The sequence below is a fragment of the Cervus canadensis genome, chromosome 21 (assembly GCF_019320065.1).
Source record: "Cervus canadensis isolate Bull #8, Minnesota chromosome 21, ASM1932006v1, whole genome shotgun sequence".
Classification (NCBI taxonomy): domain Eukaryota; kingdom Metazoa; phylum Chordata; class Mammalia; order Artiodactyla; family Cervidae; genus Cervus; species Cervus canadensis.
Window position 1 is genome coordinate 9397496 of NC_057406.1, and position 17482 is coordinate 9414977.

The following is a 17482-nucleotide window of genomic DNA, read 5'->3' on the forward strand; positions in this document are numbered from 1 at the left end:
CTCTCCCAATCTTGACTCTCTGTTTTCTACCTCAGAACACCTCTATTTCCTCCTTTCCCCTTCTCTTCCCAATCCAATTCTGTGAATCCTTGTAGGTGTCTGAGATACGGAGAACACTCTGGGAACAGACAGCTGCGTAGATCTGTCTCTCTCCTCTTGAGTCCCCCTTTTTCTCCTCCTGCTCATCTCTATCTCCCTCCTCCCTTTTCTCCTGTTCATGTAACTCTGTGAACCTCTCTGGGTGTCCCTAACAGGGGAGAATCTTTTCGCCATTAACCTAGAAGTTTTATTATCAGTGCTGTATAGTTGGAGAAGTCCTGAGACTACAGGAAGAATAAAACTGAAATCCAGAGGCAGGAAACTTAAGCCCAAAACCTGAGAACACCAGAAAACTCCTGACTACATGGAACTTTAAGCAATAAGTGACCGTCCAAAAGCCTCCATACCTACACTGAAACCAACCACCACCCAAGAGCCAGTAAGTTTTAGAGCAAGACATACCACGCAAATTCTCCAGCAACACAGGAACATAGCCCCGAATGTCAACATACAGGCTGCCCAAGGTGACACCTAACACATAGACCCATCTCAAAACTCATTACTGGGCACTCCATTGCTCTCCAAAAAGAAGAAATCAAGTTCCACGCACCAGTACACTGACGCAAGCTTCCCTAACCGGGAAACCTTGACAAGCCAATCGTCTAACCCCACCCACTGGGTAAATCCTCCACAATAAAAAGGAACCACAGACCTCCAGAATACAGAAAGTCCACTCCAGACACAGCAATCTAAACAAGATGAAAAGGCAAAGAAATACCCAACAGGTAAAGGAACATGAAAAATGCCCACCAAGTCAAACAAAAGAGGAGGAGATAGGGAATCTACCTGAAAAAGAATTTAGAATAATGATAATAAAAATGATCCAAAATCTTGAAAACAAAATGGAGTTACAGATAAATAGCCTGGAGACAAAGATTGAAAAGATACAAGAATTGTTTAATAAAGACCTAGAAGAAATAAAAAAGAGTCAATTAAAAATGAACAATGCAATGAATGAGATCAAAAACACTTTGGAGGGAACCAAGAGTAGAATAACGGAGGCAGAAGATAGGATAAGTGAGGTAGAAGATAAAATGGTGGAAATAAATGAAGCAGAGAGGAAAAAAGAAAAAAGGATCAAAAGAAATGAGGACAACCTCAGGGACCTCTGGGACACTGTGAAACGCCCCAACATTCGAATCATAGGAGTTCCAGAAGAAGAAGACAAAAAGAAAGGCCATGAGAAAATACTCGAGGAGATAATAGCTGAAAACTTCCCTAAAATGGGGAAGGAAATAGCCACCCAAGTCCAAGAAACCCAGAGAGTCCCAAACAGGATAAACCCAAGGCGAAACACCCCAAGACACATATTAATCAAACTAACAAAGATCAAACACAAAGAACAAATATTAAAAGCAGCAAGGGAAAAACAACAAATAACACACAAAGGGATTCCCATAAGGATAACAGCTGACCTATCAATAGAAACCCTCCAGGCCAGAAGGGAATGGCAGGACGTCCTGAAAGTAATGAAAGAGAATAACCTACAACCTAGATTACTGTATCCAGCAAGGATCTCATTCAGATATGAAGGAGAACTCAAAAGCTTTACAGATAAGCAAAAGCTGAGAGAATTCAGCACCACCAAACCAGCTCTTCAACAAATGCTAAAGGATCTTCTCTAGACAGGAAATGCAGAAAGGTTGTATAAACGTGAACCCAAAACAACAAAGTAAATGGCAACGGGACCACACCTATCAATAATTACCTTAAATGTAAATGGGTTGAATGCCCCAACCAAAAGACAAAGATTGGCTGAATGGATACAAAAACAAGACCCCCATATATGCTGTCTACAAGAGACCCACCTCAAAACAAGAGACACATACAGACTAAAAGTGAAGGGCTGGAAAAAAATATTTCATGCAAATGGAGACCAAAAGAAAGCAGGAGTCGCAATACTCATATCAGATAAAATAGACTTTCAAATAAAAGCTGTGAAAAGAGACAAAGAAGGACACTACATAATGATCAAAGGATCAATCCAAGAAGAAGATATAACAATTATAAATATATATGCACCCAACATAGGAGCACCGCAATATGTACGGCAAACACTAACGAGTATGAAAGAGGAAATTAATAGTAACACAATAATAGTGGGAGACTTTAATACCCCACTCACAACTATGGATAGATCAACTAAACAGAAAATTAACAAGGAAACACAAACTTTAAATGACACAATGGACCAGCTAGACCTAATTGATATCTATAGGACATTTCACCCCAAAACAAGCAACTTCACCTTTTTCTCAAGTGCACACGGAACCTTCTCCAGAATAGATCACATCCTGGGCCATAAATCTAGTCTTGGAAAATTCAAAAAAATTGAAATCATTCCAGTCATCTTTTCTGACCACAGTGCAGTAAGATTAGATCTCAATTACAGGAAAAAAATTGTTAAAAATTCAAACATATGGAGGCTAAATAACACGCTTCTGAATAACCAACAAATCATAGAAGAAATCAAAAAAGAAATCAAAATATGTATAGAAATGAATGAAAATGAAAACACAACAACCCAAAACCTATGGGACACTGTAAAAGCAGTGCTAAGGGGAAGGTTCATAGCATTACAGGCTTACATCAAGAAACAAGAAAAAAGCCAAATAAATAACCTAACTCTACACCTAAAGCAATTAGAGAAGGAAGAAATGAAGAACCCCAGGGTTAGCAGAAGGAAAGAAATCTTAAAAATTAAGGCAGAAATAAATGCAATAGAAACTAAAGAGACCATAGCAAAAATCAACAAAGCTAAAAGCTGGTTTTTTGAAAAAATAAACAAAATTGACAAACCATTAGCAAGACTCATTAAGAAACAAAGAGAGAAGAACCAAATTAACAAAATTAGAAATGAAAATGGAGAGATCACAACAGACAACACTGAAATACAAAGGATCATAAGAGACTACTACCAGCAGCTCTATGCCAATAAAATGGACAACTTGGATGAAATGGACAAATTCTTAGAAAAGTATAACTTTCCAAAACTGAACCAGGAAGAAATAGAAGATCTTAATAGACCCATCACAGGCAAGGAAATCGAAACTGTAATCAAAAATCTTCCAGCAAACAAAGCCCAGGACCAGATGGCTTCACAGCTGAATTCTACCAAAAATTTAGAGAAGAGCTAACACCTACCTTACTCAAACTCTTCCAGAAAATTGCAGAAGAAGGTAAACTTCCAAACTCATTCTATGAGGCCACCATCACCCTAATTCCAAAACCTGACAAAGATGCCACAAAAAAAGAAAACTACAGGCCAATATCACTGATGAACATAGATGCAAAAATCCTTAACAAAATTCTAGCAAACAGAATCCAACAACATATTTAAAAAAATCATACACCATGACCAAGTGGGCTTTATCCCAGGAATGCAAGGATTCTTTAATATCCGCAAATCAATCAATGTAATACACCACATTAACAAATTGAAAGATAAAAACCATATGATTATCTCAATAGATGCAGAGAAAGCCTTTGACAAAATTCAACACTCATTTATGATTAAAACTCTCCGAAAAGCAGGAATAGAAGGAACATACCTCAACATAATAAAAGCTATATATGACAAACCCACAGCAAGCATCACCCTCAATGGTGAAAAATTGAAAGCATTTCCCCTGAAATCAGGAACAAGACAAGGGTGCCCACTCTCACCACTACTGTTCAACATAGTGTTGGAAGTTTTGGCCACAGCAATCAGAGCAGAAAAAGAAGTAAAAGGAATCCAGATAGGAAAAGAAGAAGTGAAACTCTCACTGTTTGCAGATGACATGATCCTCTACATAGAAAAACCCTAAAGACTCTACCAGAAAATTACTAGAACTAATCAATGAATATAGTAAAGTTGCAGGATATAAAATTAACACACAGAAATCCCTTGCATTCCTATATACTAACAATGAAAAAAAACAGAAGAGAAATTAAGGAAACAATACCATTCACCATTGCAACAAAAAGAATAAAATACTTAGGAGTATATCTACCTAAAGAAACAAAAGACCTATACATAGAAAACTATAAAACACTGATGAAAGAAATCAAAGAGGACACAAACAGATGGAGAAACATACCGTGTTCATGGATTGGAAGAATCAATATTGTCAAAATGGCTATTCTACCCAAAGCAATCTATAGATTCAATGCAATCCCTATCAAGCTACCAACGGTATTTTTCACAGAACTAGACCAAAGAATTTCACAATTTGTATGGAAATACAAAAAACCTCGAATAGCCAAAGTAATCTTGAGAAAGAAGAATGGAACTGGAGGAATCAACCTGCCTGACTTCAGACTCTACTACAAAGCCACAGTCATCAAGACAGTATGGTACTGGCACAAAGACAGAAATATAGATCAATGGAACAGAATAGAAAGCCCAGAGATAAATCCACGAACCTATGGACACCTTATCTTTGACAAAGGAGGCAAGGATATACAATGGAAAAAAAGACAACCTCTTTAACAAGTGGTGCTGGGAAAACTGGTCAACCACTTGTAAAAGAATGAAACTAGAACACTTTCTAACACCATACACAAAAATAAACTCAAAATGGATTAAAGATCTAAATGTAAGACCAGAAACTATAAAACTCCTAGAGGAGAACATAGGCAAACACTCTCCGACATAAATCACAGCAAGATCCTCTATGACCCACCTCCCAGAATATTGGAAATAAAAGCAAAACTAAACAAATGGGACCTAATGAAACTTAAAAGCTTTTGCACAACAAAGGAAACTATAAGCAAGGTGAAAAGACAGCCGTCAGATTGGGAGAAAATAATAGCAAATGAAGAACAGACAAAGGATTAATCTCAAAAATATACAAGCAACTCCTGAAGCTCAATTCCAGAAAAATAAATGACCAATCAAAAAATGGGCCAAAGAACTAAACAGACATTTCTCCAAAGAAGACATACAGATGGCTAACAAACACATGAAAAGATGCTCAACATCACTCATTATCAGAGAAATGCAAATCAAAACCACAATGAGGTACCATTACACGCCAGTCAGGATGGCTGCTATCCAAAGTCTACAAGCAATAAATGCTGGAGAGGGTGTGGAGAAAAGGGAACCCTCTTACACTGTTGGTGGGAATGCAAACTAGTACAGCCACTATGGAGAACAGTGTGGAGATTTCTTAAAAAACTGGAAATAGAACTGCCATATGACCCAGCAATACCACTTCTGGGCATACACACTGAGGAAACCAGATCTGAAAGAGACACGTGCACCCCAATGTTCATCGCAGCACTGTTTATAATAGCCAGGACATGGAAGCAACCTAGATGCCCATCAGCAGATGAATGGATAAGGAAGCTGTGGTACATATACACCATGGAATTTTACTCAGCCGTCAAAAAGAATTTATTTGAACCAGTCCTAATGAGATGGATGAAACTGGAGCCCCTTATACAGAGTGAAGTAAGCCAGAAAGATAAAGAACATTACAGCATACTAACACATATATATGGAATTTAGAAAGATGGTAACGATAACCCTATATGCAAAACAGAAAAGGAGACACAGAGATACAGAACAGACTTGTGAATTCTGTGGGAGAGGGTGAGGGTGGGATGTTTCAAAAGAACAGCATGTATACTATCTATGGTGAAACAGATCACCGGCCCAGGTGGGATGCATGAGACAGGTGCTCCGGCCTGGTGCACTGGGAAGACCCAGAGGAGTCGGGTGGAGGGGGAGATGGGAGGGGGGATCGGGATGGGGAATAAGTGTAAATCTATGGCTGATTCATATCAATGTATGACAAAACCCACTGAAATGTTGTGAAGTAATTAGCCTCCAACTAATAAAAAAATTTAAAAAAAAAATAATAATAGTCTCCATTTACTGAGTGTCTTTTGCGTGCCAAGATCACTGGAAATGTAGAATTAATGCTTTATAAATGATCTGGCACTGTTCCTGGCATGTAGTAGGCTCCTCATGAGTTGTCTTGAGTCTTGAATATGTCTTGACTCTTCACAACTGCACTAAAAAGTAAGAGGCTTTTTTGGTTCCCATTTTACAGTTGAAGAAACAGATTCATAAAGGTAAATAATTAGCCCAAGGTAACATAGATAGAGTGTCAGGATTAGGAAAGCAGATAATAATTTCAGTTACTGGGTTACTGCCTTATCTAAATTATTTCATTTTATTCTTACAACTACTGTACCAGTTATGTACAGTTATTATTCTCCATTTAAAATCAAGAAACAGACATTGAGAATGAATAACAAGTTTCCTGAGGTCATATGGCTATCTGGTAAGCCAAAATTTGAACTAACTCTAAATCTCTTATGCCACATAGAATATTAAAGCTGTATATGCCAGGGGAAAGGTTCGCATGCTGTCATTTGATAAGCTTTGGAAGGATGTGTCAATCACCCTGTTGAATTGACCAGAGTTCAGGGCCCTTACCCTTACAGAGTATTGATTTGGTCATCCACTGAGAACAAATCCATTTCTTAGGGGCAGATTCACATTAATCAAACTTATGAGACTCAGTGAAAGATCAGAGGGCCAGTTTACTGATAAAGAAATATGTAACTTCATTTGAGGTTCTTATGACCAGGGTGTTCTCTCTTTGTGGGCAGACCTACAGACCTTGTACTCTGTAGGCAGAATCCAAATTTTAATCCAAAATTATTTACTAAATATGGAATCCCAGCAAAGGGAAATAATTAGATGAGCTAGAAGAGTGTCTGCCACATAGTAAGGACTCAATAAATCTTGGTTGTTACTGTTATTGTTAATACCTGTCCACACCAGAGCAGGAAGGAACTATGAATCACCTAAACTTAACATGAAAATTTTTGTATGTGTACATTTGTGCATTTTTCTGGGGAAGAGTTTATATCTTTTATTAAATTATTAAAGTGTTGGTAACTTACAAGAAAAGTCAAGAGCCATAAATTCCCCATGAAATTCTACACAGAAACCTGAACACTTTGATGGAACAAGTAAAATTTGAATTGGTTTGATATTCTCTAGAGCTAAGGCTATTTATTGTGCTGTGTTGTACTTTGTTTTAATTAAGTATAACCTCTTACATTATGAGTTATTTTTAGGACATTTTATCCCCATGTTATCTTTCCTATGTGATTTCTTAGCACTTTTGCAGATCGTAGCATTTATTTCCCATTTAGTTAATTCAAAATCATCTCTCTTTGGAAATGAGTGTTCATCCCCTAGTAAGTGTATCTATCTCTCAAGAGTGTCAGTATTTGTAATGACCTTGTAATCATAATTTATTTTTGATTCCATATGATCATAGTAAGAGCTTACCTTTCCTGTCTCCTACTTTAGAATAAACTTTAGATGATGTCAGTAAATATATTTCTGAAACTCTTCTCAAATTCAGAACCGTACAACATTGAAGGCTTCCAGTGTACAGTTAATGAGCAAGAAAGAGGTTCTCAATCTGCTCTCATTTACATCAGAGCATCATGCAGAAGGGTTGGGAATTTCTTATTTCTTATTTATCCCTTGCCATTCTCCATAGAAAAGTTGCCTTGTAATTGCAGGTATTTTTGTATATAGTCCATATGATGAAACCTGAAAAGTGTTCTGTTAATTCAGTTTTCAAGCAGACCCCAAAAAACCCATTGGGGGACACATTCTGGCTCATGCTTCAACAACAAGAATAAGTTTGCGAAAAGGAAGAGGAGAGCTGAGAATTGCCAAGATTTATGACAGGTAAATATTTTTTTATTCTTAATCAGATTCTTGTGCATATGATGTTACATAGAATTACTTCTCCCTAGAGGCTATAATTATTCCAAGGGCAGACCCTACATGCTTGAATTTCCTTCTCAAAAAGTATTAAATGCATTGGAAAGTCCCTAATATGTGCTAGGTTCTAGGGATTCGGGGATTTTGTTGACAAATAGGCTTGGTCCCTGACCTTCCAAATGTTACAGTAAAGCTAGATAATGAAATAACTGATTTTCACTTTAAGTGAGGTAAATGCAGGAAAAGTACAGCATGTTATAGGGATGTTCTTCTTTCTACTAGTTTTCTTTTCTGGTTTCAATTTAAACAGCGCTTCCTCAAGGAACATTTCCCTGACCCTTACAGTCTAGGCTAATACTCTATGTTACACCGTATATTCTTTCACAGTACTTACTTATTTAATTAATAGTTATAAGCTTAGATTTTACCAGTAGTAAACCTAAAGCGATTTGAATTGAGGGGGCATTGCTCACCCCTTCCTGAGCACTGCTGACCCTTCTCTGTGGACCTCCCCCATTTTTGCCTATCTGTTGTGTTATCTCTGAAGGGTTGGCGGGGAGGGGACCTTTACCCTTCCTGCAACTGTTCCTCAGTAGAAATACCTTTGACTGGGTCTGGAAAGGCTGAGCTGGAAGAAGCAGCCCTTCGTTCTGAGCACTTGTTTCAGACCTGAGGCTGGTGGGCATGGGGGTGCGGTTGGAGCTGGGCTTCAACACCTAGGATGCTGTCGCCCAGCTGGTAGGGTTGCTGGGCTTCAGGACTCCAGCTCCAGCTCTTGCCCCTCTCTGACCTGAGAGAGCTCCTTGATCCCCTGAAGCCAATAAACAGAGAGTAAGAAAACAATCTTTAGAGTGAGAAAGCTAATATCTTGGCCATTTAGAGATGAACTGCAAAACAAGAGCCTGGCATGGGGCTAGGACTAAAGATTTTTATGGAACTTTTCAAGATTTGCAAGTATGTAGCATGTATGGACTGTGAAGAAAGCTGAGTGCCGAAAAATTGATGCTTTTGAACTGTCGTGTTGGAGAGTCCCTTGGACTGCAAGGAGATCCAACCAGTCCATTCTAAAGGAGATCAGTCCTGCGTGTTCATTGGAAGGACTGACGCTGAAGCTGAAACTCCAATACTTTGGCCACCTCATGCGAAGAGTTGACTCATTGGAAAGGACCCTGATGCTGGGAGGGATTGGGGGCAGGAGGAGAAGGGGATGACAGAGGATGAGATGGCTGGATGGCATCACCGACTCGATGGACATGGGTTTGGGTGGACTCCGGGAGTGGGATGGACAGGGAGGCCTGTGTTCTTAGTGCCTCAGACAGAACAGAGGCCAATATTTGTGACTGACTGATGAGCCAGTCTTGGGCAACAAGGTAAAGATCTGTAATAATTCTTAACCCTAGGGAGGAAGAAAATCAGCCAAAAGAAATCACATGAGCTCTTAATGTGGTTTTGGCTATGAATCACAGTGCTTATTATGTATTGTAATTATAAATATTAAATAATCAGTTCCCCTATCTGGGTGGTTTTTTTTTTTTTTTTGGCTGCACACGGGCTTTCTCTAGTTGAAGCAAGCAGGGGCCACTCTTCGTTATGGTTCTCTGGCTTCTCATTTTGGTGTCCTCCCTTGTAGTGGAGCACAGCCTGTAGGGCGCTCGGGCTTCAGGAGTTGCGGTTCATAGGCCCTAGAGCATGGGCTCAGAAGTTGTGGTGCACAGGCTTAGTTGCTCTGTGGCATGAATATTCCCAGACCAGGGATTGAACTCTTGTCCCCTGTATTGGCAGGTGGATTTTTATCCACTCTACCACCAGGGAAGTCCCTCTATCTGTTTTTTATTCAGACCATTTCATCACTTTTCATCACTGGTACTCGTAGAGTATGATACATATGCAAGTGTCATGTTTTGTGGAGTTTCAGCAATCTCTAGAAATTTGTTACAAATGAACTTTGTTGAATTAAGTAGAGAGTAGGATTGTTTCATCTTTTTACTAAAATTTCTTGGTCTATATCTTGGACAGATTGCTGTGCTTAGAACTTTCCCAAGCATTTTTCACTCTGAATTATAATCAGCCCGTTACATGTACGTTGCCTTCACTACAATGATTGAGTCTGGTTCACTAATGTCCCAAGAGCTTAGCATGGTACTTGGCATCTAGTAAGAGCTCAGTAACTATTTGTTGAATTAACAGATGAATGAACTCCGTCTACATGTTCAGTCATTTGTATATTTAATCAAGTCTTCTAAACTTTTAGGAACAAATAACCCCTGCAGTTTTTACAGTCCTAAGAGAACACTCGGGTTCTGCAGACTCAACAAAGGATAATTAAAATTACCATAGAAGTTAATTATGTCAAATATCCATAAATTTGAGTAAAAATAGCAAAACCAGATCAGAACTTAAAATGTCAAAATAGTTTTCTGTACAGCTTGTACTTCCTTTTTTATGGTTCCTAAAGATTTCTCACGAAGAATTCTCCTTGACTTTAGAAAAAACATTTTGATAGAGAAGATCATGAAGCTAAAAATGATAGCAATGCTAGCTAACACTTACTGAGTGGGTTCTATGTGGTAGGCCTTGTGCCAAATGGAGATTATTATCCACATTTACACATGAGGAAGGGCTTCCCTTATAGCTCACTGGTAAAGAACCAGCCTGCCAGTGCAGGAGACACAGGTTTGATCCCTGGGTTGGGAAGGTCCCCTGGAGAAGGAAATGGCAACCCACTCCCAATATTCTTGCCTGTGAAATCCCATGGACAGAGAAGCCTGGCTAGCTATAGTCCATGGATTCCCAAAAGAGTTTGACACAGAGACTAAACAACAATAACAACACATGAGAAAACCAAGGTCCCAGGTAGTTAGGTTACCATTGCCCCTCTAAAGTCTATTTTAAACATAGACACCAGAATGATCCTTTATAACACCAAATCAGGTCATATCTATCCTCTGTTTAAAACCCTCCCAATGGCTCCCCATCTTGAGTCAGAATAAAAACCCATCTCTACACTTCCTTTACAGAGCAGTACATGAATGGCCCTATTCTTAATTCATGCTAGAAATGGAATACCCCCATTTCTGCTTCACAGGCCTCTATGAAGTCCTTTATAATCTATGAAACCTTTCCTGAGTAACCTAGCCTGCATAACTTCTTCTTTCCTTAGAGTCTATAACATATACTGACTTCAAGGGACTTAGCTTACTTTGCATATTTGTTATGTCATAGTTCACCTTTTAGGCTTCTTGAGAGTAATGCATACATCCATTCTAAGTCACTTCAGTCATGTCCAACTCTTTGCGACCCCATGGACTGTAGCCTGCCAGGCTCCTTTGTCCTTGGGATTCTCCAGGCAGGAATACTAGAGTGGATTGCCATTTCCTTCTCCATCTTGAGAGTAAAGGCTGTCTCAATTTTATAAATTCTGTGGGGTCTAGTACTTGCTAAAGTCTGATTTTCAAAGAGTTAAAAAAATTAAAAACATCACTTTGTGTAAATCAACGTAAGATGGACATGTGTTAAAGATTTTCTTCATCTCAATTAATGAAGAAACCACTGATTTAAAGGATAATTTGAGGAACAGAGATTTATGTAGTTGGTCAATTCAATGAAGAAATAAATTTGCTAATAGATGCAAAACTGGTTAATATCCGACCAGGCAATAAGTTATAACATTTGAAGTTGCCTTTTCTACTGGAGAGAAACCTATTGTTTCTCTACACAGTGAAATTCATTTCCATTGTTATAGACTGGCATCATAAGAATAATTTGCACTGCTATCGGTTTTCTACAAATAAATCTCTACTCCTATAGAGTTGTAAAATAAAATGTAAAATTTAAAAGAGCATGTAATGAGGGGTAAAAAAATAAAGAGCTTGTAAATCATATAAAATGTCAAAGATCATATTTAACTCAGGAACCAGTAAGATTTTATAACCAGATCAAAGGAAAAATCAAATTAACACACAGATGTAGTCATATAAGTAATGCTGAAATGAATTCTAAATTGATAAGAATGGGTCAGTATCCATAGGACAATAATCAATTGCATTCCTCTTCACATAATTTACATTTCTGTGGACAAGAACAATTTGTATTACTTATCATTTTCCGCAGCTCATGGAGTTGTAAAATAGCTCAAAGACAACGAAAACCATGGAATCCTCATAGATTTGTATAACCTGGAAGGATGTGTTAGGCAACCTGTTTTTCCACTGACTACTCAGTAATCTTTTAGTTTATTTCAAAGTCTTTCACGGTTTTCCCCTACATTAGTCATGGAAAGATGCACACCCATTTATTTTATTGTTTTTTAAAATTTTTATTGAAGTATAGGTGATTTACAGTATTACATTCATTTCTGCTGTAAAAGTGATTCTGGTATACATATATATGTATTCTTTTTCATATTCATTTCCATCATAGTTCATCACAGGATACTGAATATAGTTCCTGTGCTATAAGGAAGAACTTTGTTGTTTATCCATTTTAGAGATAATAGTTTGCGTCTGTTAATCCCAAACTCTCAATCCTTCCCTTCCCCACCCTGCCTTGGTAGCCACAAGTCTGTTCTCTCTATCTGTGCGTCTGTTTTGTTTCATATGTATGTTCATTTGTGTCTTATTTTGGTTTCCACATATAAGTGATATCATGGTACTTATTTGTATTTCCCTTTTTGATTTATTTTGCTTAGTATGATAATCTCTAAATCTACCCATGTTGCTGCAAATAGCATTATTTTATTTTTTTATGTGAGTAATATTCCATTGTGAGTATATATACGACAAACATATATATACATATACATACATACATTCATTTGTCAATAGACATTGGGTTGTTTCCATGTCTAGACTATCATAAATAATGCTATGAACATAGAGGTGCGTGTCTCTTTTTGAATTATGATATTGTCTGGATATATGCCTGGGATTGGGATTACAGGATCATATGGCAACTTTGTTTTTAGTTTTTCAAGGAACCTCCAAAAAAAAAAGGAACCTCCATACTGTTTTCCATAGTGGCTGTACCAATGTACATTCCCACCAACAATGTAGGAGGGTACCCTTTTCTCCAAATCCCCTCCAGCATTTGTTGTTTGTAGACTTTTTAATGATGGACATTTCGACCACTGTGAGATGGTACCTCAGTGTAGTTTTGATTTGCATTTCTTTGATAATTAGCGATGATGAGCATATTTTCATGTGCCTATTGGCCATCTATGTGCTTTCTTTGGAGAAATGTCTATTTAGGGCTTCTGCCCATTTTTCAGTTGGTTTGTTTTTTTGTTATTGAGCTGTATGAGGTACATACTATTTAGAATCAGTAAACCCCTAACGGTCTTCTGCACAATGCCTGATAGTGCACTGTAAGAACACCCAGTTATCCCTGTTGCCTATTTCCAAGTTTAGGGTAATTTTTCTTGACATCCAGAACCTTAGAAGTTATTATATAGAAGCTATTCTATAAATGTTTGTGACAGTTGATAATACTTGTAGATAAATTCTGCAATCCACATTTAGCTGTACCAACTCACATGTCTCAGGAGACTCAGACTAATAGGAATATGATGCCTGTGACATGAATACAGTATTTATAGCAATAGAGCTTTTTATAAACTTCTGTTCCCTTGTATTCTGTTAGCCCTGAGATGCCTGAAAATGAAGCCACCTTCGCAATAACTGCTGGAGGAATTGGGGATGCCAAGGAGTAGGTGGCGAATTGATGCAGATTGCTTCTTAGTGCTTATTAGGAGCTGAAGAAATGGAAAAGCAGTCTTAAATTTCAGATCTTGAAGTAAGAGTTTGGTTTTTTTTCATGTGTTACTAATGGAAAGTCAGCAAAAGAGATTAACTCATATTTATTTTAAAAGTCTCTGATTTATAATAACTATACATTATGTGTCAGTTTAGGAATATAAATATGTATATGAATGAATAAACGTTTTGAGAATTAGTTAGGGAGGGATTACCTCACTTTAGCTTTCCAAAGTGAGCCACTAAGCAGATGGAACGTCTAAGAGCTCAGAAATGTCCCCTTCTCCTGCAACTTCCCCATGAACACAGAAGTGAATAAACTTACAAAGGAGGGAGGAATGTTTACAAGACACACACAAAAAAGCTTTTTTATTTATGATACCAAACTATACATTCACAATTTCAGCAACAGAAATGAAACATTAAATTAAGCTAAATTTTTAAATCATTTGACTTTTAGACAAATTGAAATTATTTTTTAAAAATGTACTTCTTATTGGGAAGATAAAAGCAAAGGTAATTAGAATCTTTACAATTTTAGGTGGTCAAGATAGCGTGACTTTTATATTTTAAGTTTTGGGTAGAGAATTCAAAATCTTTTTTAAGATACTAAGGTTAATTGAAATGTAAAATTTTTGTATACTAATTTTATAAATGTGTAAAAATATTGTTTTTTCTAAGTGTTAAAAATAAAATCCGGTTTTCAAAATGTATGTATAATAAAAATACTTATAAATTAAAACAGTAATAATATTTACACTGACAATCTTTATAGGTCTCAGAAAGGTTTAATTTCTTACGTTGCATCCACTTGTATGAGAATTCAAGTGCTAAAAGTACCATTTGTTACAAAAGGTATCTGATTATCCATTAAATCTTTCACTCACCAAGTGAATGTTAAGTCTAAACAATCTACAAAAGAAGTATGGTTCCTGCCCTCAAAAGAATGTATATACTAGTTAAAAGAAACGCCTAATGTTTATGAAAGAATGAGAGAGCAAATGATTAAAAAATACTTTGGATTGTGTGATTCCAGAAGCGGGGGAGGAACAGTTAAGCTGTGGGATAGCATATGCAGAGGTATAAAAGCTAGGATTTAGGAACAGAGACCAACTTGGCAAGCAGAAATTGTTTATAGTGTGAAGTACTGGGAAGTAAGAAATTTTTAATTTTACTATTATTTTTAAATCAGAAGCTGCTTCTCTGAATAAGCATAAGTTAAAGTCATTTTATATTTTTGCAAAGTCACTTTTTGGCCTTTTTTTAGTGTGCAAATATAAATGCACACTTTTTTCCTGAGGAGGGGAAGGTTTTACTACTTGATAAAAACAGCATTTCCAAGAGATTCCTTGGTATGCCAATCCTTGGAGAGGGAATGTACTAATCTGTTTAGGAGACCAGAGTTTTCTTAGTAGGACAGGAAATAAAGCTATTAAGATTTGAAATTCAGGAAAATTTCCTGGGTTAAACTGAGTACCCCCAGAAAAGAAGAATTTACCCATTGGTATAGAGGTGGAAACACAAGGACTACGGTTCTGTGGGAAAGGCTGGTTTCAATGTGTCACGTGGCTAAGGCTGGAAACCTCTCTGGATCCAACCACTCCTCTATGTCCTGCTTTAGAGAACAGTAGCTAAGCATGTGAATGTGCACTAAAAATAAAAAGCCCATAACCTTGGGGCCCAACTTTGGGAAAGCATAGCAGATTGTACAGTGCCCACTGAACTTTTCTAGGCCAGGTTCTATTTGTCACCAGTGACCAAAGTATCAAGTCTTTCCAGTCTTCCTCCTCCATCTGACTGTAGAAATAGCTTTGGCTTCTTATTCCCAGGGGCAGAGAGAGACTCAAAAAAGAGATGCTACTGGTCAGGACTATTTTGATTGCAAGCCACAGAAACTCAAACTAGCAAATGGAAGACATGAATTCATTGGCTCAAGAGACTGAGAAGTCCACAAGTAGAGCTGATGACCGTAGCCACCCACGGCTGAAGCCAAGATGTCTAACAGAATCATCAGAACATTTCTCTCTGCCTCCGTCTCCTGCTTTGCTCATTTTCATGCTGCTATTGTTCTTTCTCAGACTCTCCCCACATAGTAAGTAGCCAAAATGCTGCTTGTAGCTCTAGACTTACATCCCACTAGAAAAGGCATGCCTTTTTCCTCCATAGATTATTCATTCTGTGGAAACAAGCAAAAACCACCAAATGAGAACAGAGGCTATTTATTCAGAGTTGCTACAGCAAGAGTCTGTGACCTTAATTTGCTTTTGGTAGAGAGGCAAAGGCAGGCAGAGGAATGGGAAGGCTTTATAGAGGAAAGAAGGAAAGGCTTCATGTACGCTCTGATTGGAGGCTGTTGGCATGGAGAGTTGGAAGATTAATTTAGAGATGTGGAAAACAGATAAGGGAAATAATACTGGCATCAGGGAGCTAATTTAGGAAACAGTTATGATAAATCAATTGTTAGGTGATAAAGAATGGGCCTGGGGTGGTAGCAGTGAAATGGATAAACAGTTCAAAAAGGTAGTGAAGATTTGGTGTGAGACTGAATATAAAAAGAGGAAGAGAAGGCAGAGTCACAGGTGACTTGACAAAGTTCTTTAACCTATGAGAGGAGATTATGTTTGTATCATGAATACAAATGAAGAAGTGTCAAATAAAGACTAGGGACTTTACCTGGGAGGGTAAGTTTCTATTAGTTTGCTAAGGCTGCCATAATAAAGCACCACAAACTTAGATGGCTTCAGTTCAGTTGCTCAGTCGTGTCTGGTTCTTTGTGACCCCATGAAGCACAGCACACCAGGGCTCCCTGTCCATCACCAACTCCCAGAGTCCACCCAAACCTATGTCCACTGAGTCAGTGATACCATCCAACCATCTCATTCTCTGTCATCCCCTTCTCCTCCTGCCCTCAATCTTTCCCAGCATCAGGGTCTTTTCCAATGAGTCAGCTCTCCACATCAGGTGGCCAAAGTCTTGGAGTTTCAGCTTCAACATCAGTCCCTCCAATGAACACTCAGGACTGATCTCCTTTAGGATGAACTGGTTGGATCTCCTTGCAGTCCAAGGGACTCTCAAGAGTCTTCTCCAACACGACAGTTCAAAAGCATCGATTCTTCGGCACTCGGCTTTCTTTATAGTCCAACTCTCACATCCATACATGACTACTGGAAAAACCATAGCCTTAACTAGATGGACCTTTGTTGGCAAAGTAATGTCTCTCTGCTTTTTAATATGCTGTCTAGGTTGGTCATAACTTTCCTTCCAAGGAGCAAGCGTCTTTTAATTTCATGGCTGCAATCACCATCCGCAGTGATTTTGGAGCCCAGAAAAATAAAGTCAGCCACTGTTTGCACTGTTTCCTCCATCTATTTGTCATGAAGTGATGGGACCAGATGCCATGATCTTAATTTTCTGAATGTTGAGCTTTAAGCCAACTTTTTCACTCTCCTCCTTCACTTTCATCGAGAGACTCTTTAGTTCTTCTTCACTTTCTGCCATAAGGGTGGTGTCATCTGCATATCTGAGGTTATTGATATTTCTCCCGGCAATCTTGATTCCAGCTTGTGCTTCCTCCAGCCCAGCGTTTCTCATGATGTACTCTGTATATAAGTTAAATAAGCAGGGTGACAATATACAGCCTTGACGTACTCCTTTTCCTATTTGGAACCAGTCTGTTGTTCCATGGCTTAAACAACAGAAATTATTGTTTTTGAACTTTGTATTTTGTATTGCAGTACAGCTGATTAACAATGCTATGATGGTTTCAGGTGAACAGCGAAGGGACTCAGCCATACATATACATGTATCCATTCTCCCCCAAACCTCTCTCCCATCCAGGCTGCCACATAACATTGAGCAGAGTTCCATGCGCTATACAATAGGGCCTTGT

The 17482-nt window shown here is 38.1% G+C and overlaps 1 protein-coding gene across 5 annotated transcripts in view; it reads left to right on the top strand.

Annotated features, from left to right (window-relative positions):
• Positions 1 to 16400, top strand: part of DMC1 (DNA meiotic recombinase 1) — a 43244-nt gene extending 26844 nt beyond the window's left edge. For 3 of the 5 annotated variants that reach the window (XM_043441259.1, XM_043441262.1, XM_043441260.1), the window contains 2 exons: positions 7691 to 7807; positions 13481 to 13849. In XM_043441259.1, coding sequence (XP_043297194.1) covers positions 7691 to 7807; positions 13481 to 13550 — 187 coding nt within the window. In that variant the 3' untranslated portion in view covers positions 13551 to 13849. Of the gene's footprint in view, positions 1 to 7690; positions 7808 to 8789; positions 8909 to 13480; positions 13850 to 15422 lie in introns of those variants that run through there. The other 2 variants (XR_006264229.1, XM_043441261.1) reach the window with 2 other exon arrangements.
• Positions 16401 to 17482: the final 1082 nt, after the last annotated feature.